At 55.5% G+C, this 20,567-nt stretch overlaps 1 protein-coding gene across 1 annotated transcript in view; it reads left to right on the forward strand.

Annotated features, from left to right (window-relative positions):
- The window catches only part of ASTN1 (astrotactin 1), a 54,441-nt gene that overhangs the window by 25,124 nt on the left and 8,750 nt on the right, over positions 1 to 20,567 (forward strand). Inside the window, exons 4-17 of the mRNA XM_009994677.1 lie at positions 1,829 to 2,222; positions 2,983 to 3,129; positions 4,018 to 4,125; positions 4,993 to 5,142; positions 5,874 to 6,041; positions 6,169 to 6,253; positions 11,935 to 12,009; positions 13,530 to 13,667; positions 14,351 to 14,501; positions 14,910 to 15,076; positions 15,258 to 15,452; positions 15,762 to 15,889; positions 17,900 to 18,004; positions 18,176 to 18,364. Of these exons, the coding sequence (XP_009992979.1) occupies positions 1,829 to 2,222; positions 2,983 to 3,129; positions 4,018 to 4,125; positions 4,993 to 5,142; positions 5,874 to 6,041; positions 6,169 to 6,253; positions 11,935 to 12,009; positions 13,530 to 13,667; positions 14,351 to 14,501; positions 14,910 to 15,076; positions 15,258 to 15,452; positions 15,762 to 15,889; positions 17,900 to 18,004; positions 18,176 to 18,364 (2,200 nt within the window). The remainder of the gene's footprint in view (positions 1 to 1,828; positions 2,223 to 2,982; positions 3,130 to 4,017; positions 4,126 to 4,992; positions 5,143 to 5,873; positions 6,042 to 6,168; positions 6,254 to 11,934; positions 12,010 to 13,529; positions 13,668 to 14,350; positions 14,502 to 14,909; positions 15,077 to 15,257; positions 15,453 to 15,761; positions 15,890 to 17,899; positions 18,005 to 18,175; positions 18,365 to 20,567) is intronic.

Raw genomic sequence — 20,567 nt, forward strand, 5'->3', positions numbered from 1 at the left:
CATCCTCTTCTTTCTCTCTTTCCTTTTCTTCTTCTGGTGATTATTTTTTAATTATTATTGATATTATTATCATTATTGGCATGCTGGGCACAAAGGGCCAGCTTGGTCTTCCATCTCACCACTTCTATCTGCACCCAGTGACAATGTACCCTCAGGAGGGTGACCTTGGGGACAGTGGCAGGGCTGGGTGCAGTTTCAGGTTCCATGTTCTTGTGGGGCAGGAGCTTTTCCAGTTCCTTTTCCACCCCCTCCAGCATTCTCCAAACATCACATCAGTCCTCTGGCTGCCTCCAGCCTTGATCTCCTTTAATCTGTGCTGTAATTTCTGCCAGATACCCTGGGAAAATCTCCCACGATTGAGAGTGACAGCAGTGAAACTGGTAGGAAATGGGTCAGGAGAAGTTGCCCGTAGGAGCGTTTGCCTGGAATAAATTTACTCTCAGCTTTCAAGGGTGGGTTGTGACAGAGTGAAGCAGAACTTGCTCTGCTTTAAACGCTGCTCTTTCATGCCTCAGTGGTGACTTCAAAGCTTGGCCTGGTGCTCTCTGTGCCACCACCTTCCTGTGGGTGCCACCAGGCCCCTCTTGTCATTGCCCTTTCCTTGGCCACCCCGGTGCATCCCTGGAGAGCAAGTCTTATGGAGAGTGGCTGAGGGAACTAGGGGTGTTTGGGCTGGAGAAAAGGGGGCTGAGGGGAGACCCTCTTGCTCTGCAACAACCTGGAAGGTGGTTGGAGCAAGGGGTGGTTGGTCTCTTCTCCCAAGTTACAAGTGATAAAACAAGAGGAGATGGGCTCAAGGTGCCCCAGGGGAGGTTTGGATTAGATGTTAGAAGACACTTCTTCACTGAAAGGGTAATCATAGACTGCTTTGGGTTGGAAGGGACATTAAAGATCATCTAGTTCTATCCCCTCTGCATGGGCAGGGACACCTCCCACTAGACCAGGTTGCTCCAAGCCCCATCCAACCTGGCCTTGAAGACCCCCAGGGATGGGGCAGCCACAGCTTCCCCAGGCAACCTGTTCCAGTATCTCACCACCCTCACTGGAAATAACTTTTTCCTAATGTCCAACCTGAATCTCCCCTCTTTAAGCTTCAGACCATTGCCCCTTGTCCTCTTGCTCCACACCTGTGTAAAAATCCCTACCCCAGCTTTCTTGTAGGGCCCCTTCTGATATTGGGGAGTTGTTGTGAGGTCACCACGGAGCCTCCTCTGCTCCAGGCTGAACAACCCCAACTCCCTCAGCCTGCCTTCACAGGGGAGGTGCTCCAGCCCTCTGATCATCTTTGTGGCTCTCCTCTGGTCATGCTTGAGGAGTTCTATGCCCTTCTTATGTTGGGGACTCCAGGACTGGACACAGGACTCCAGGTGGGGTCTCAGCAGAGCAGAGTAGATGGGGAGAATCACCTCTCTCAACTGGCTGGCCATGCTTTTTTTTTATTTGGTGCAACCCAGGATCCTGTTAAATTAAATTAAACAGTGGAACAGGTTTTTGAGGCACCATCCCTGGAGGTGTTTCAGAGCCGTGTAGATGGTGGTGCACCGTGTCACCCTCTCTCCATCGCTCCTGGGGTGGACAAACCTGGGCTGGGAGCCTCGCTGGGCTGGGAGGAGGTGGCTGTGGGTCTCTTGGTCCCATCCTTGGGTCCACGCTCCTGCTCTGGGGTCTCTTCTGTGCACCTGGTTTGAGCTCTGGGCTTGGCAGAGTCAGGTGGACGGTCGGTAGAGTCGGGTTCTGCTTGGGACCCGATCGTCTTGAAAGGTCTTTCCCAACCGGGCCGTTGCTGGGATTCTGTGAAGGCACTGTGACCTCCCCCTTGTGCCCGCAGGGAGGGATGATCGCCCTGCTGCTCTCCATCCTCTGCCTGGTGATGATCCTCTACACCCGCCGGCGCTGGTGCAAGCGGCGCCGGGTGCCGCAGCCCCAGAAAAGCGCCAGCGCCGAGGCGGCCAACGAGATCCACTACATCCCCTCGGTGCTGATCGGGGGCCACGGGCGGGAGAGCCTGCGCAACGCCCGCGTGCAGGGCCACAACTCCAGCGGGACCCTCAGCATCCGGGAGACCCCCATCCTGGACGGCTACGAGTACGACATCACCGACCTGCGGCACCACCTCCAGCGGGAGTGCATGAACGGCGGGGAGGACTTCACCAGCCAGGTCACCCGCACCCTGGACTCGCTGCAGGGCTGCAATGAGAAGGCCAGCATGGACCTCACGCCAGGTGGGGCTGGAACAGGGCTGAGCTGGGTCCTTCCCATCGTCCCTTCCCGTCGTTCCGTGCGTGTTGTTTTCCCTTCGGCGTTTTCCCCATTTCTCTGGGGTTTTTTTTTGTGGGGCATGAGGCCAGGAGGTGGCACTCGGAGGGTGATTTCCGTGGCTGGGAGACCTTGCAGCTGGTTGAGAGCAGTCCCTGCTGAGTGGGGTATGGCTGGGTCAGTGCAGCTTTGATGGGAAGGGTTGTGGTTTCCCATGGGCTGATGGAGAACCAGAATGGTGTCCTCACCAAACTACCCCAAAATTCCCATCTATATCTATATTCTGCTGTCTTCTTCAGCTGAGGTTTTTAGTGCCAAGATTATGCTTGCCATCAGTACGATTCAGAAGACAGCATGACACTGTCTTCTGATCACCAGCAGGGATTCTTGGAGTCTTGTAACACGTTTGCTTGTTGGCCACGTTGCCAACTGAGCCACCCAAGTAGAGCCTTCGTGGTTTGGGAAGACCACGAGGTGCTTCCTAAAGCTCTCCAGGGGTTTTCATTACAGACCTGGGCGTGCAGAAGTGAGGTTGAATGTTAAAGCTCAGCTTTTGCCTGGCTTAGTGGAGGTGCCTGTGGCTTTGAGGAGCTCCTGAGGTGGCACTGGGGTCACCTCATGCAGATCCTAGGGATGGATCCAGGGGGAACTTTCTCGCCTCCCTCCTTTTTAAAAAATCTTTATCCCTGAAACGTGTTTTTGTTGCCTCCAATTCTTGCTGCTCAGGGAGCGATAACGCCAAGTTGTCCCTGATGAACAAGTACAAGGACAACATCATTGCCACCAGCCCCGTGGACTCAAACCACCAGCAGGCCACCCTGCTGTCCCACACCTCCAGCAGCCAGCGCAAGCGCATCAACAACAAGGCACGAGGTATGGGAGGGGTGGTTGGGGTGCTCTGGGCTTCCCCACCTTCCTGCCACCCATGGAATGGAGAAATAGGGGCCAGAGCGTGGAGATGAGGGGCTGGGTGAGGGTCTGCAAGGATGCAAATGATCTTGGGTGTGTTGGTTGCAAAGATGCAGAGGGGGTTGGCCATGGGAAAGGGTTTGTGGTAGCAGTGTGGCCGTGGGGATGAGTTGCAAGGTGATTGGAGCCATGGCAAGGAGCTGCATGTGGTGGGGAGAGGAGGAGATGCTGGCCTTGCTGCACGTCTTAGGCAGGGCACCTGTTCTTCAAGGCAAGGCTCACCCTTTTAAACACCTCCGTGCATGGTGGCTTCACCACTGCCCTGGGCAGCCTGTGCCAGGGCCTGACAACCCTCTGGGTGAAGAAATGGTTCCTAATATCAAATCTGAACGTCCAATTTCTTAAGCCCATTTCCTCTTGTCCTACCACTTGCTACTTTGGAGAAGAGACCAACACCCCCATCTCTCCAACCCTCTTCCCAGGGAGTTATGGAGAGTAAGAACTTCTCCCCTCAGCCTCCTTTTCTCCAGACCAAACACCCCCAGCTCCCTCAGCTGCTCCTCATCAGACTTGTTCTCCAGCCCCTTCTCGGGCTCTGTTGCCCCTCTCTGGACACGCACCAGCCTCTCCATGTCCTTCTTGTCTTGAGGTGGTGCCAAGCACAGGGGAGTGTCCCTGCCCTGGTGCTGCTGGCCACGCTCATGTTGATAGAACCCAGGATGCTGCTGCCCTCCTGGGCACGTGCTGGCTCATCTCCAAGCCACTGCCTGTGAGGGGTGATGCAGGACGTGGCTGCTTGGGGGTTTGAGGTGGTGCTGAGCCCACGGTGACCACGCTGGGTGTCCCCTGCAGCCGGCTCAGCGTTCCTCAACCCCGAGGGGGACTCGGGGACGGAGGCAGACACCGACCCCCAGCTGACCTTCTACACGGACCCCTCGCGGAGCCGGAGGCGCAGCCGAGGTGGGTGCAGAGGTGGGGCTGGGGGGCTTTGTTTGCCACCAGGTTTGGAGGCTTCCCGTCAGCAAAAGAGGGATAGTGACCCCGGCTGCCGTTGGCAGGTGCTGGTCCCCACTGCCACCTCCTCAAGGTGGAGATTCTCAGCAGAGGTTGAAATATGTTCTGGTTGTGGCTGGAGGCTCCTGCTGGGCTTTGGTGTGGAGTCATGAGCGTTGTCCTTCAGAGCCTGCCCCATCAGCTCCTGGGCTGTGGCTTTGCCTTGGCACTGTGCATGCACGAGCTGTATATGCAATGGGAGATAGAGACCAGCTTGGTCCCAGGGCAAGGCGACCATCCCTTTGGGCAGTTTCCTCCCTTGGGAAGGATATTTCTCTCTGGTCTCCCCCATTTCCTGGATGGTACTTTGTTTCTGGGGGCCTGGGAGCCATCTCCTTTCACCCTCAGTGCCAATTCTAGGAGGCCAGGCTCAGGCTCAGGGGATAGCTCAGCCCTCAGCCAGCTTCTTCCACTCATCTCCATCAGCAGAGAGATGGAAAGTCAAAGACTTGCATGCCCAGTGCCCTGAGGGCTCTATGATGCTTTTTTTAAGGCATCCAGGAGGCCATTGTCATGGCAAAACTAACCCCAGAGAAGTGCCAAGAAGATGGTTGGGGGGGGAGGTGTAAATATAAAAGGATATTGGATTTACCTTTCTTGTCTTCACTGTCTGTGCTCTGCTTTGACATCCTGCTGCTGCAAAGGTCTCGGGGTGCAGGGGTGTGGGAGAGCCTGAGCTGTGGGGGCTCAGGAAGAGCAGGATAGAGGCTGCACCCCAAGATGTTCCTGGGGTCCCTTGGCTCTCATGTATGACTGTGCTTTTGTGTTCTGCAGTGGGTTCCCCCCGGAGCCCAGTCAACAAGACCACGCTGACCCTCATCAGCGTGACGAGCTGTGTCATCAGCCTGGTCTGCTCCTCCCACATGAACTGCCCCCTGGTTGTCAAGATCACCCTCCATGTCCCTGAGCACCTCATCGCTGATGGTGAGTGTCCTAGGGTCCTATCCCACCCCACCCTCTGAGCTGTGATGGAGGGAGGAGGGAATGAAGAAGGGGATGGGGGCAGGATGGAGGGAATAGGCACGGGATGGAGGGTCCAGTGTGAGACAGAGGGAATGGGTGTGGGACAAAGGGGATGGACACAGGGCAGAGGGGACAGGTGCAGGACAGAGATGGCTGTCATGGGACAGAGGGGATGGATGCAGGATGGAGGGTATTGGTGTGGGATGGAGGGATACTGGTGTGGGACACAGGATGGGCGTGGGATGGAGGGGATGAATGTGGGATGGAGGGGACGGGCAGGGATGGGAGGGTGGGAGGGAGAAGCAGGGATGATGGGGACAAGTGTGGGATGGAGGCTGCCATTGTGAGACAGAGGAGGCTGTCATAGCATGGAGAAGCCAGGTATGGGCTGGAGGAGGCCATCACATGGCAGAAGGGATGGGCACGGGCCAGAGGAGTTGTATTGTGAGACAGAAGGGGCTGTCATGGGCTAAAGGGATGTCCTGGGATGAGCAAGGGATGAAGGAGTCCATCACAGGATGAAGGGGACCATCAGGAGATGGAGGGTAACCACCAGGGGATGGAGGCACCCCATCACAGGACGTAGGCACCCATCAGAGAGGCTGGAAGGGTCATCCTGGGATGCAGAGGACCATGACGGGATGGAGGGCCCAGCAGGGGGTGGCCATGGCTGACTGCCCTCTCGGCGCCAGGGAGCCGGTTCATCCTGCTGGAGGGGAGCCAGCTGGATGCCAGCGACTGGCTGAACCCGGCCCAGGTCGTCCTCTTCTCCCAGCAAAACTCCAGTGGGCCCTGGGCCCTGGACCTCTGTGCCCGGCGCCTCCTCGACCCCTGCGAGCACCAGTGCGACCCCGAGACCGGTGGGTGCTCTTCTGGTGGTTGGGGTGGGCCTGGTGGGAAGATGCTTTCCTGCCTTCCTCCACGAGTGAGGTTGGAGCTACCTGTGTGGTTGCATGTCCCCCATGTCCCCTCTCCTTGTCTCTGTAGGTGAGTGTCTCTGCTACGAAGGTTACATGAAGGACCCCGTGCACAAGCATCTTTGCATCCGGAACGAGTGGGGAACAAACCAGGGGTGAGTGCACCTGCTGTGGTTTGGACCAGCCTTGCACGAGCTGCCTGGCTTCAAAAGCAGCATCCTGGGGCTGTGGGAAATCCTCGTGGGTGGAAGAGTTGGTGAATCAAAAGGTTGACAGCAGATCTGCAGGTTTCTAGTCTTGGAAATAATCAGAGGTGACGTAGAAGAGGCCATCGTTAGGTTTCAGAGTGAACACCCCCCTGGAGATGAGGCTGCTCCTCTTCCCCTTGTTGGCATCCTTGGCATCCTGCACTTGTGGGGCTTTCAGTTGGGGTGTGAAAGGTGTTGGAGTAGGGCTGAGGTTGGGCTGCAGTAGCCACCTGCTCCACAGCTTTACACCCCTGCAAGTGCACAGGGAGATTTTTCTGACGTTTCAGCAACACTCACGGATCTCTGACATACAGGTGGGAACATCCAGGAATGACTGAGGCAGTGTGCAGAAAGCTCAGACACCCCCAAAACCAGAGGCCCCACTTACTCCGGTACCTTCAACCTCCTTTTTCCTCCCCTCCTCTTGTTGTGTGGCAGCTGGAGCTGTGACATCCCCGTGCCTGGCAGGATGGCTTCTCTGAAGTAATTTGTCATCCCAGTGGGAAGAGAAAATCCTTAAAGGCTTGGCCTGGTGGGACCCCCTCTGTGCCCCATGTGGGAGGATGGCACCATGGGGGGCTTTGAACCAGGGCTGGGAAGAGCATGCAGCTGCCTGCCCTGGTCATCCTGGCAGGAGAGTGGTATGCCTGGCTCCTCTGTGCCCACTGAGTAATGGGGACAGGGTCATGGGAGGGTTATTCCAGAGACTTGCTTGTTTTGGGATTTGTTTGGTTTAGGAGTGTCTCACAGTGGGTTGGCAAGAGTCCCTTGCCACCCATGGGCACCCAGGGCCTTGGTGCCAGTCTGTGCCATGGTCAGAGCTGCCAGCAGTGGGGTGGAGCCACCAGCATCCATAAAGCAAGAAGGCAAATGACTTTGTCCATTGAGGCAGGTAGTAAAGATGGATAAGCACAGGTGGAGAAGCATTTGTTTCCTTCCTCTCTGCTCTTCTGTTGCTCCTGAGCAGGGGCCTGTGGATTCACACTGTTCCTCCCATTGCTCTTCTCTGGTTTCTTCATTGAATCACAGGCTGGTTGTGTTGGAAGGAACCTTGAAGATCATCCAATCCAACCCCCCTGCATGGGCAGGGACACGTCCCACCAGCCCAGGCTGCTCCAAGCCCCATCCAACCTGCCCTTCAACACTGCCAGGAATGGGGCAACCACAGCTTCCCTGGGCAACCTCTTCCAGTGTCTCACCACCCTCACAGGGAAGAATTTATTCCTAAGAATAAAAGAAGCAGGACCTGAGGGCTCTGCCAAACCCCTTGGTGAACTTTGCCACAGGCTGGTCTGGCTGTGACCTCTTCAGTTCTCCTAGGTTGGCGTTTTTATCGGAAAATTAATTTCAACCCTCTGGCTTAGGTGGGCTTGCCATGGCCTCGTTTTTATTGGCAGTCATTCCGGTTGACTTGGTGTCTGTTCACTCAGCAGCATCTCATTTTGCTGGTGAAGTTGAGCTGATCTCTGAGCTTGGTGGGCAATGGCAGAGAAGCTCCATGCCAGGCTGAGATCGGCGCCGCTCCCCTCTGGCTCTTACCCAGCCCATCCCGTCCCTAAATCCTCAGCCTTTTTTCCAAAACATCAGCTCTTTTTGATCAGCTGTTTATTTTTTTTTTTCTTCTGTGCTGTTCTTCAGCTGTTTGGAACAAATCTGGCTGGTGCTGTTTGCATGTTCACAGTCTGTCTTCCTCCTTTGATAAGCATTGCTAATTAGTGGCTTTTCTGCTCTTGCTCTAACGTTCCCCGGGTAGGGTTTGGTTTCCAGCAATCCAACCAACCTGCCTTGTCTTTGCTCATCAAACCAAATCCCTACAGCTCCTTCACAGTATGACTCGACCGAAAGTCAAATCACATCATTCAGCCTTTAGTTAATAAACTGGAACCTGCATTTTTACTTCTTCATCTCAGCCCTTAGGTCTGTCACGCGATGGCCCGTGGCTTCCCCAACCCCGGGTGCTCTTCTTGCTTGGGTGCCCTTTCCAGAAGCCCTGATGAGCTTCCAGGTGATTTGCATTTAAGGGAGCTTTATCGACGTGCTCTTTCAACTGGTGATGGGCTTTGCCCTGGCATGGAGGGAGGTTTAAGTCTGGTTTAAGGTATTTTGGCAAATGCATCTTGCTGGGCACTGTCATTCTATCCTAGCAGCTGGCGAGTGAGGCCATCCAAGCCCTCCTCCCAGCAGCCTCACAGCTGTTTATTCCAGCACAGAACCCAAATTAATGCCACAGCCTATGCCCTGCTCACCCAACCCCCTCCCCACTGTCCCATGTCTCCTCTGCCCATAGTTATCCCCCCTCTATGTCTGTGCACCAGCTCCTGCTGTCCCACCATAGAATCCTAGAATTGTTTCGGTTGGAAAAGACCTTTAAGATCATTAAGTCCAACCCAGCACTGCCAAGCCCACCCCTAACCCGTGTACCTCAGTCTTTTAAATCCCCCCAGGGGTGGTGACTCCACCCCTGCCCTGGGCAGCCTGTGCCAGGGCCTGACAGCCCTTTGGGTGAAGAAATTGTTCCTAATATCACATCTAAACGTCCCATTTCTTGAGCCCATTTCCTCTTGTCCTATCACTTGCTGCTTTGAAGAAGAGACCAACACCCCCATCTCTCCAACCTCCTGCCAGGTAGTTGTGGAGAGTGAGAGCTTCTCCCCTCAGCCTCCTTTTCTCCAGACCAAACCCCCCCAGTTCCCTCAGCCACTCGCTCATCAGTCTTGCTCTCCAGCCCCTTCTTGGGCTCTGTTGCCCTTCTCCGGAAAAGCTGCAGCCCCTTAATGTCCTTCTTGTCTTGAGGGGCCCAGAACTGACCCCAGGATTTGAGGTGGGGCCTCACCAGGGCCAAATGTAGAAACGTAGGGGGATGTTCTCTGCCCTGGTCCTGCTGGCCACACTAGTGCTTGTACCAACATACTGAGGAGCTGGGGGAACAGTGACAAGGACAGCACTGTTCCTACTTCAAGTCTTCTTTTTCCTCTTTTTTTTTTCCATCCCCCCACTACTTTTTCTCCCTCTTTTTCCCCCCTCTGCCCCTCTCCACCCCCTGCTGAGCACCTTTGCCAGCTTGAAGGACGGCCAGAGAAAAATCTCCTCTTCCTGTCAGATCCTTTCACCCAACCACCCACCCGTCCCCTCCTCCTCCTCCTCCTGCCCCATTCTCCTCACAGATTTATGGGCAATCCAGGGAGAAAGTGCCAGCATTAGCATTTTCCATAAAGAGCTGTTGGAAGGGATGTCAGGTGGTGGGAAGGGGGGAGGCACCTGCAGCTGGAGCCCCGGGTAAAAAGCTCTTGCAAAGCAAAGTGATACTGGGGAGGAGCTGGGCAGGAGTTGGCAGCTCAGAGCTTGTGTCACATCTGCTCACCACCCTTCCGGGCTGTGCTGAGCCTTCCTGGGTGCCCACTGTGGTCATGGTGGGGCTGCAGGAGGGTTATTGGTGCTTCTGGGCTCTTCTTCCTGGGCTTCACCTCCTGGGATGAGGGGAGCTCTGAGCGTGTACTCGGAGCTGCTGCCGTCACAGGGTTTGGCATAGCCAGGCTTGTGCTGCTCCCTGGGTGGAAACCCAACATCAAGTCACCCATTTCAGTGCACAGCACCTGGTTACCTTCTCCTCCAGTGGCATTTCACATGTGGTGGCTTCTTGGTGGCCTCTGCAAAGCCCCTCACCTGCAGCCCCTCTGACCTCCCCAGCAACACTTTGGGTGAAGAAATTGTTCCTGATATCCAATTTAAAGGTCCCCTGGCACAACTTGAGGCTGTTTCCTCTTGTTCAGTTGAGAACTTCCACTCAAGCCCAGATCTGGAGCAAACCTTAGCTGATGGTCCAGCTGGAAAAAGCAAAAGAGAAGGCATGAAGATCATCCTGGGGTGGTACTGGCAGTGCTTTTGGCTGTGGGAACTTGCTGACTGCATGTGGAGGGTTTGCTGGTTCTCAGCTGCTTTGATGATCCCCCATTTTGCTGTTTTGGATGCCCACAAGTGCCAAGGCTTGCAGGGAGCCAAGAGCTGTCATTTCTGGCCCACTTCATCCAACCTGACCCAGTGCAGGGCTGCTTCTGAGCAGTTCCCTTTGCCTTCATGAGCTCTGAAGACCACACAACCCAAATACCAGCCTTTTTTTGGCCCTAAGTAAAGGCAAAAATAAGGCACAGTGGGGAGATGCCATAAGGTCCCTTCCCAGAGCATGGAAACCTCTTTCCTGGCTCAAAGTCACCATCACACGAATTTTGGAATTGCACTTTGGGTGGATGCAACCCAGGCAGATCCAAACCCTGGCTGCCCATCCCAGGCCTGTTGTGCAGCACATCCCAGACCTGTTGTTGTGCAGCACATCCCAGCTGTGCTGTTGGTTCCACCACTCTTCCCAACTGCTTTTCCACCCCAGCCGATGGGGAACAATCCCTTGCCTCTGCTTTTGTTCACTGCCCAGCACCCTCCTGGGGACCAAGAATAAAACCCAAGGCAGGGGCACAAAGCATTCCCAGGGGTCAGGGAGAGCTCATTCCTTTCCAGCCTGAGCTGACCTCCTTCAGGGCAATCGGATCTGTGGGCTGAATTTAATCTCTCACTCCCATGCATCAGCAGGCTGGGAATGTGGAATATCCCAGTGAGGAAATGAGACAGCACCCTGTAATCCTGCAATCAAGATTGATTTTGTGTGTGTCTTGTTTTTGGTTGTTTGGTTATTTGTCTTGGCTGAAATGGCTTCAGATTAGGAATTAAGGGGCTTGAGCAAGGGAGCTGTAATTGCCTCAGGAGAAAATCCCTGGGCTTGTTGGTGGCACCTGATGCTCTCACCCTGACTTTTAAGAGTAGCAGTGTGACAGGGTGGAAAAATCTCTTTCTTGCCTAGCTCTGAGCTCTCACAAAGGGGATTTGGAGCTTTAGGGTTTAGCTGCTCTGCAAAGGATGCATGTCCTGAGGTGCTGGGCCTGCAGGTGTTCAACTGAAGGGCACTGGCCACCAAGTCCTGGTCACTCTGTGCTGTCTAGAGCAGCAGGGGTGGAGGAGATGCCATCAGTTCTCCAGCCTCTTGTTGGGCTCCAAACATCCAACTTGCCTTCCAGACCCCTTCACAATGTCCTGTGGTGGCTGAGGCTCCCTCACCTCCACTCCTAAAGCCGAGGGAAATCAGGTGGGAATAAGGACTAAAGGCCCAGACCTGATAAATTCCCTTGCAAAAGCCTCACAGTGAGGGGGTTCAGATGCTTTTTGGGGTTGGTTGTGGGGTTTCTTTTGCATTTCAGTGGTTGTGATGCAAATCCCTAAAGCTGGAGCCAAGCAGGTGGGACCCGAGGGTGCAGAAGCATGAGGCTCCCAGCTGCTGGGCAGGAGTGGGAGTGTGGTGGACTCCAAACTGAAGGATGTGATGTGCCCCTGACCTGCTGATGGGCTGGGGCTCAGGTGAGGAGCTGATATTTTCAGAACCTCAAAATTCAGCCCTTGGATGCGAGGCTGTTTTATCACCTTGTCCTGGCTTGAGCTGACTCATCCCAGGACCCCTTTGCACCTGGGCTGGGATCTAAATGAGGGGAGTGTTTTGGGTGGTGGGGACATGATGCTGATATGATGCTGCTGGGTTTCTCTTCCAGGCCTTGGCCATACACAATCTTCCAGCGTGGCTTCGACCTGGTGCTGGGGGAGCAGCCATCTGACAAGATCTTTCGGTAGGTAGGGCAGTGGTACATGTGGTTTATCTTGATTTCAGTAAACATTTGACACTGCCTCCCCCCAGCATCCTCGTAGAGAAGCTGAGGAAGTGTGGTCTTGATGGTCAAGTGGTGAGGTGGATCATGAACTGGTTGAAAGGAAGAAGTCAGAGAATTGTGGTCAATGGGGCAGGATGTAGTTGGAGGTCTGTGACCAATGGGGTCCCTCAGGGGTCAGTACTGGGACCAGTGCTGTTCAATATTTTCATCAATGACCTGGATGAGGGAACAGACTGTGCCCTCAGCAAGTTTGCTGATGACACTGAACTGGGAGGAGTGGCTGACACACCAGAAGGCTGTGCTGCCATTCAGAGAGACCTGGATGGGCTGGAGAGTTGGGCAGGGAGAAACTTGATGAAATTCAACAAGGGCAAGTGTAGAGTCTTGCATCTGGGGAAGGAGAACCCCATGGACCAGTACAGGTTGGGGGCTGAGCTGCTGGAGAGCAGGGTAGGGCCCTGGGGGTCCTGGTGGGCAGGGGGATGAGCATGACCAGCAATGTGCCCTTGTGGCCAAGAAGGCCAATGGATCCTGGGGTGGGTTAGAAAGGGGGTCAGGGAACTGCTGGAGAGAGCCCAGGGCAGAGGCACAGAGATGCTGGAGGGAGGGGAACATCTCCCTGCTGAGGAAAGGCTGAGGGAGCTGGGTCTGTTGGGCTTGGAGGAGACTGAGGGGCCACCTCATCCCTGGTTACAGATCTGTTCAGGGCAGTGTCAGGAGGGCAGAGCCAGGCTTTGTGCAGGGATGTCCAGTGACAGGACAAGGGGCAGTGGGTGCAAACTGGAGCCCAGGAGGTTCCATGTGAATGTCAGGAAGAACTTGTTTGGTGTGAGAGTGCCAGAGCCCTGGGCCAGGCTGCCCAGAGAGGCTGTGGAGTCTCCTTCTCTGGAGACATTCCAACCCCCCTGGCCATCCTGTGTGATGTGCTCTGGGTGCCCCTGCTCTGGCAGGGGGGCTGGGCTGGGGGAGCTTTCCAGGTCCCTTCCAACCCCTGGGATTCTGTGAGTCTGTGGTTCTGTGAAAGGCAACCTGGTCAGCATGCTTCTAGGACTCAAAAATATGACTCAGGGCATATGGGCAGGCTGGTCCCTCAGCTGGCAGGACTGAGCACAGTTGTCCTGTGCCACCTCCTGGGAACAAGCACGCATGGCTGGGAAAGTCCTACCACAACTGCCATGTGGGATGCTGGGTACCTGGTAGCTGGGTCCTCTGTGATGAGAACAAAGTTTAGGCTGTGAGGGAGGACTTCTTCTGAAAAGAGAAGTCTCTGTCTGTTGGGTTGTTTTAGTTACCTAAATTATGTCTGCTTTCTGGGGTTGTTTGGGTGCATTTGGAGGAGCTGCCTCACTTTACCCTGCCCAGCTCTGGCTGGCATCCCTGCAGGGCAGCAGGGAGGTTCAAGGGCTTGCTTTTGGGTAGAGGCAACCCTCTGGCTTGGCGTTTCCCTCCCTGTCAGCCTTCCCTGCTCTCTCTGCCAGGTTCACCTACACCCTGGGGGAGGGCATGTGGCTGCCACTGAGCAAGAGCTTTGTCATCCCACCAGCCGAGCTGGCCATCAACCCCTCAGCCAAGTGCAAGACTGACATGACAGTGATGGAGGACGCCGTGGAAGTCAGGTAGGTGCCATGCTTGGGCAAGGGTGTTAAGGAGGCATTTCAGACCTTAGAGCACCTTCCAGTCCCTGAAAGGGCTACAGGAAAGCTGGGGAGGGACTTTTTACAAGGGCATGGAATGATGGGATGAGCCAGAACCAGTTCAGTTTGGAAGAGGGGAGATTTAGGTGAGATCTTAGGAAGAAATTCTTTGCTGTGAGGGTGGTGAGAGCCTGGCCCAGGTTGCCCAGGGAAGCTGTGGCTGCCCCATCCCTGGCAGTGTTGAAGGGCAGGTTGGATGGGGCTTGGAGCAGCCTGGGCTGCTGGGAGGTATCCCTGCCCATGCAATGAAGTTGGAACTAGATTATTTTTAAGGTCTCTTTCAACAAAAAAGCTCTGTACTATCCTGGTCGTGCATCCCTGGAGCGAGGGGAGGGACCCAAAGCATGCAGGGGTTGATGAGAGCAGGGACCCCACATTTTGCAGATGGGGATGAGTAGGTCCATTCACCTGCCCTTCTTTAGTGCCTTCAGGGGTTGCTCTCATACTCTCAGTAGCCCCTGCATCCCTTGGCTGCCATTCAGTTCACTGTCAGCCCGAGGGAAACCCCACACAAACCTCCGCAGCAGCCGTGCTTGTCGATGCGCTTGTGTCGTCTGGTTGGAGCAGTGACACGTCTCCTCCTCCCTCCTCCCTCCTCCTCCCAGGGAAGAGCTGATGACCTCCTCCTCCTTCGACAGCCTGGAGGTCCTCCTTGACTCCTTCGGCCCCGTCCGTGACTGTTCCCGGGACAATGGGGGCTGCAGCAAGAACTTCCGCTGCGTTTCGGACCGCAAGCTGGACTCGTCGGGCTGCGTGGTGCGTGGTCCCCAGGGCACCTGCACGTCTCCCCCGGCGTCAGCAAGGGTGGGGAGGCTCAGAGGGGATGGGGCCGAGTCCTTCCTCCCTTCCCATCGCCCAGGGGTGGAGGTTTTGAGGTTGGTTTTGCAGTGGGAAGAGGTGTTTTCAGGCTGGCATCTCCATCCCTCCGCGGGGGAGCGAGAGCCCACCCGCTTGCTGGGTCTCCACAAAGTCCCACCTCACTCATGCATGTCCCCCTGTCACCACTGCCACTCCTTTGCCATCTGCGCCCCGGGACAGAGACATCTGTGGGTCTGGGGTGTCCTGCTGCTACGTCACCAGAGCCGGAGATGGCTCGGGCTGTGTGTGGCTTCCAAGATTCCTTCCTTGGGGGCTTCACCCGCCGCTTTCCCCACCCGCCCCCAGTGCCCGACAGGACTGAGCCCCATGAAGGATGGCACGGGCTGCTACGACCGCCACGTGGGGGTGGACTGCTCGGATGGCTTCAACGGGGGCTGTGAGCAGCTGTGCCTGCAGCAGATGGTCCCACTGCCTGAGGAGCCCCTGCTCTACAACATCCTCATGTTCTGCGGGTGAGTGACCCGTCCCTGCTTCAGCCCCGAGGTGCTGCTGTCCCTGTGCCATTGCCACCCTGAGCTCCTAGGATTGGGAGGGAGGGTCTCCTCTGTTCCCAGTGTCCCTACTGGGGTGGCCCCAATCCCTACCCTACGGTGGGGGTTGTGGCTGATGGTGGACATCACGCTGGCTTCCCAGGTGCATCGAGGACTACAAGCTGAGCACGGACGGGCGGTCGTGCCAGCTCATCTCGGAGTCCTGCCCCGAGGCAGGGGACTGTGGGGAGCCCCGTGAGCTGCCCATGAACCAGACCCTCTTTGGGGAGATCTTCTATGGCTACAACAACCACTCCAAGGAGGTGGCCGCGGGGCAGGTGCTCAAAGGGACGTTCAGGTGAGCTGGGGACATGGAGAGGTGACCCCAGCAGGGTCATTCTCCCCGAGAATGCCATTCTCTCCGAGAAGAAGGCATGGGAAGCAGCCTAGGGCTGGACCTTAGCAGGCTGCCCTGGCCAAGCTTTGCAGGAGCTGGAGGGGTTGGTGGGGTGGGCACATGTGAAGCTTTTCATCGGGAGTAGACCTCTTTGTGTGTCCAAAGGAAAGGCTTGATGCTGGGTGGCTCTCTGGGATGTGTCACTGGCTGGTGGGGACGATCCCAGGCAGTTCCCTCATCCTCCAGCCCTGCCTTCCTCTTCACTTCCAGGCAGAACAACTTTGCCCGGGGCCTGGAGCAGCAACTGCCCGATGGGCTGGTGGTGGCCACGGTGCCCCTGGAGAACCAGTGCCAAGAGGAGCTCTCTGACCCCACACCTGACCCTGAGTTTCTCACTGGTGAGTGAGTCCAGCTCTGGCTTTAGCATCCCACCCTCACCTGCAGCAGCAGACAGAGGGAGGCATTACAGATGAAGGAGAGGCTGTAAATAATAGTGTGGTGCAAAAGCAGAAGCATCCAGTGGATATTGGGGATATTTGCAAAAAGGATTCTTTATTATCTTTTTATTCAAGGCAAAAAAAAAATAATTTTCCAAATCCCTGCTGCAATGAAGCCAAAATGTTGTGGTTTGTCCTGCTAGAGCATCATGGGCTGTGAGTGATGGGCTTATGGATTGCTAGACAACCTCCAAGGATTTATCTTCCTTCCACCAAGTTGCCAGCACCCATAAAGAGCATCCTTTTTGTCCTTGGTGGTTGTTGCTGTTGGCTAAAATGGCCAAGGAGCTACAGAATGAGGGATGTGGGTAGGAAGGTGTTTTGGAAGGCGCCTGCAGGGTGGTTCCATAGGAGACCTTGTGTGTTCTCTTTGTTTGGCAAAGCTTCATGTGGGGAGAAACCATGGGCTGGTTGCCCTGCCAGGGTGCCTGGCAATGGAGATGCAGGCAGGGAGGAGGGTGCCTGGGGGTCACCCCTGCAGCCATGGGGTGCCTGGGGAACATCTGCCCTCCCGATGAGGTTCTGCTGCCCTGAACACAGTTCCATGGATGGAAAGAAGGCACTGCCACCCCTCAGGTACAGTGGGACTGGGACTCTGCTGGCAATTATGCCAGGGAAGCAGGAGCCAGTAAATGATCCTGTTCGTTTCCCAGGGCTCTGCTGGCTCTTTGTGGCTGATTAAGGGGAAAGGAAAAAAAGAAAAATAAAGTAAAATTTTTCTCTGCTTGTCAGCAGGCAGATCTGGATCTGGCTGTGAATACCCCAGAGGCAGAGCTGATGAGCAGGAAGGGCTGTTTTCACATAAACACTTTGCAGGGAAGAGCAAGGCTTTGAAGCTGCTGGTAGGAGCCAGCACCGAAGGGAGAGGCACTGGGAGGCAAAGCATCTCATCCAGCTTGTTTTCCACCTTCATTTCTTGTTGTGGAGCAGGGGATGCCCATTCTTCTCCCCCTCCTGAGCTCCTGCTGGGTGGCTGTTCAGCATTAGTTTGCATCTTCACTGCCCAGCAGGGCTGGCATCCTGCTGCTGCACACCCCAAGATGTGCTGGGCATCAAAACCAGGGCCATGAAAACCCTGAAGTTGACTTGCTGGGGCTGTGTCTGGGCTTGGTGGCCTCTCTGTCCCTCTGCTTATAGAAGCTGAGCTGCTCTGTGCCTTCAGCAGGGCAAAGTGTCCACCCAGCCTTGGTGTCTATGAATTTCTGCCTCCCCAGTTAAATGGCTGGAGAATGGGGTGTCTTTCACAGAATCACAGACTGGTTTGGACTGGAAGGATCCTTAAAGATCATCTAGTTCCAATCCCCACACCATGGGCAGGGCTTCCTTCCACTAGACCAGGTTTCTTTGCCAGAAGAGGGAGAAACCCCAGGCCCTGCTCAGCTCCAGCATTGCCATAACATCCTGAGGGGTCAGAAGCATCAGCAGATGTGGTTTCTCCCATCCTTGTGTGTCCTGCTTGGCTCAGTCCTGGCTGAAGAGGACTCCAGAGCCTCTCATTTGGCTGCACCTGGACACACGTGGCATGATGGTGACCATTCCCAGGCCTGCAAACTGCTCATTAAAAAGTGCAGCTCTCATTAGGGAAGTAATTAGCATACCTGGGAGTCTTGGGAGTGGGTGCCAGGAGGGAAGCAGGAGGGGATGAATGAGGAGGCTCGTTATCTCTGGGTGCAGAGCCCTGGGCAGCAGGAGGAAATGAGCCCCTGTACCTTCCTTCAAAGCCATGGCTTGAATTGCTGGGGAGCAGCTGACCCTGAGCTCCAAATGCCTCCCTGGAGGGGGACATGATGTGTGTCCAGTCCTTCCACCAGCCCCTTCCCACTGCACTGGGCCCAGGCACAGCTGGAGGGGCTGTGACAGTGAAGTGTCCCTGGGCAGCAGTGCTGAGCCCCCACATCCTCTCTCTGACAGGGATGGTGAACTTCAGTGAGGTGTCTGGGTACCCCCTCTTGCAGCACTGGAAGGTCCAGTCTGTCATGTACCATGTCCGGCTCAACCAGTTGACCATCTCCCAGTGTAAGTGTGTGGGACTGGAGGGGGGGAAGGAGGGGTGGTGAGAGGACATACAGCCTTCTCCTGGCAGGTGATGGGCTCAGAGGTTGGTTGCCCATCACCAGTGTGTAAGGGAGGTGGCCAAGGGCTTGGTGTCCTCTGAGATCTGAGCATCTCCTTCTATCTCCTCCCCAGCCTTCAGCAATGCTCTCCACTCTCTGGATGGGGCCACTTCCCGGGGAGATTTCGTGGCACTGCTGGACCAGTTTGGCAACCACTACATCCAGGAGGCAGTGTATGGCTTCGAGGAGTCCTGCTCCATCTGGTATCCCAACAGGCAGGTCCAGCGGCAGCTCTGGCTGGAATATGAGGACATCAGCAAAGGTAGGAGCTCTGCTCGTCCTCAGGATGGGTCCCCACAGCCACCCCATGGGAGCAGGAAGATGGATTTGCTTTTGGCAGAGCAGGGAAGCTGTCAGGGCTGTGTCCCACCTCATATTTTTATTTACACCCCTCACTCACACCCTTCAAATCCAGCTCCCACAGTTAGTCTGGGCCAGAAAGGGAGATAAATCCCTGCACCCCCAGGGAGATGAAAGATGAAGGCACTAATCCCACCAAGCTGTCCCACCTGATTCTGGACTTAACTGTTATTTGTCTTGAATCCTGTTCTTTCCATCCTTTTGTCCCCACCATGTCTGCTCTCTTCCACTTGCATCTTGTAGCCAGACTTTCCCCCCCCCCCCCCCCCCAGATGTGCTACCTTCTCCCAGGCCTCTCAGAGCTGGGCATTTCATGGCTGACACCAGTAATCACAGAATCACCCTCTGGTTTGGGTTGGAAAGGACCTTAAAGCTCATCCAGTTCCCATTCCCTCTGCATGGGCAGGGACACCTCCCACCAGCCCAGGCTGCTCCAAGCCCCATCCAGCCTGCCCTTCAACACTGCCAGGGATGGGGCAGCCACAGCTTCCCTGGGCAACCTGGGCCAGGGTCTCACCACCCTCACAGGGAAGAATTTCTTCCTAATGTCTAACCTAAATCTCCCCTTTTCCAGTTGAAAACCATTCCTCCTGCTCCCATCCCTCCCTGCCCTTGTCCCAAGCCCCTCCCCAGCTTTCCTGGAGCCCCTTCAGGCACTGGAAGCTGCTCTAAGGTCTCCCTGGAGCCTTCTCTTCTCCAGGCTGAACACCCCAACTCTCCCAGCCTGGCTCCAGAGCAGAGCTGCTCCAGCCCTCTGAGCATCTTAGTTCCCTCCTCTGGACTCTCTCCAACAACTCCATGTCCTTCTGGTACTGGGAGCTCCAGAACTGGACACAAGTACTGGGAGGCTCAGCACGTGCAGAGGGCAGTGCCTGGTTGGGACACCAGCTTTCCAAAAGCCAGAGGCAGCCCAGAGCCTGCCTGGGCACCAGGGCCATGGCATCTCCTCACGTGCTGGTTTTGCTGCCTGTGCTGGGGACGTTGGGTTGGGTTTGTGCTGCTCTGGCTGTGCCCTGGCTGTGGTGACATTTTTTTTTTCTCTCTGGGACTCTTGCCTGGGAAAGATGCCTTTTTGGGAAAGGCCTGAGTCTGCATCCTGCAAGCTCAGCCCTCCCAGAGCCTGGACCTCTTCCCAAGGCTACCTGAGAAGGTACAGACCCCATTGCTGGTTTTGCTGTGGGCTGACTCCAGATGTAGCACCTTTTAATGCCAAGCACTTTGAGTTGTTCCTTTTTTTCTCCTGCAATTTCCTCCTCTTTGATTTTCCTGCTCGGAAGCTTTTCAGGTCTGGCAGTCTCTTTTCCACCCACAATATCACATTGCAGTTTCTCTCTGGCACCTGCCACTTTCCCTCCTTCCCTTTTATTTTTTGTTGTGTTTGCAAACGTCGGGAGCTGGAGATCGATTGAGAAACTGCAAGAGACAAATCATTCCCCAGCTCCTCTGCCTTCCCTGCTAGGCAGCAATTCACAGCCAGCCCCAAACCATCCATTCCCAGCAAGCTGGGGGAGCAGAGCAACACTCTGATCTCCCCAGTTTTGGTGAACAGCCTGGTTTGCTTCACAGGAGTCCTGAGAACTGGCCTGTTCCTCAGCAAACCCTTTGATAGGAGAAGGGGCTGGAGAACAAGTCTTCTGGGGAGTGGCTGAGGGAACTGGGGGTGTTCAGCCTGGAGAAAAGGAGGCTGAAGACCTCCTGGTTTCCTACAGCTGCCTGAAAGGAGGTTGGAGTGAGGGAGGGGTTGGTCTCTTCTCCCAAGTGACAAGTGATAGAACAAGAGGAAACGGCCTCAAGTTGTGCCAGGGAAGGTTTAGATCAGATATCAGGAACAATTTAATCACCCAAAGGGCTGTCAGGCCCTGGCCCAGGCTGCCCAGGGCAGGGGGGGAGTCCCCATCCCTGGAGGGATTTCAAAGCCCTGTAGATGTGGTGCTGAGGGACATGGGTTAGTGGTGGCCTCGGTGCAGTTAATGACTTGATGACCTTTACAATCTTTTCCAACCAGAACGATTCTATGGGTCAGAGGATGAAGGAGCTGGCTGGGGATCTGTGGCCCCACTGCTGCCATCTCACCATTTTCTTTTGCTTTATGATGCTGCTCTGAA

Source organism: Chaetura pelagica, unplaced genomic scaffold (genome assembly GCF_000747805.2).
Source record: "Chaetura pelagica isolate M959 unplaced genomic scaffold, ChaPel_1.0 scaffold363, whole genome shotgun sequence".
NCBI lineage: Eukaryota > Metazoa > Chordata > Aves > Apodiformes > Apodidae > Chaetura > Chaetura pelagica.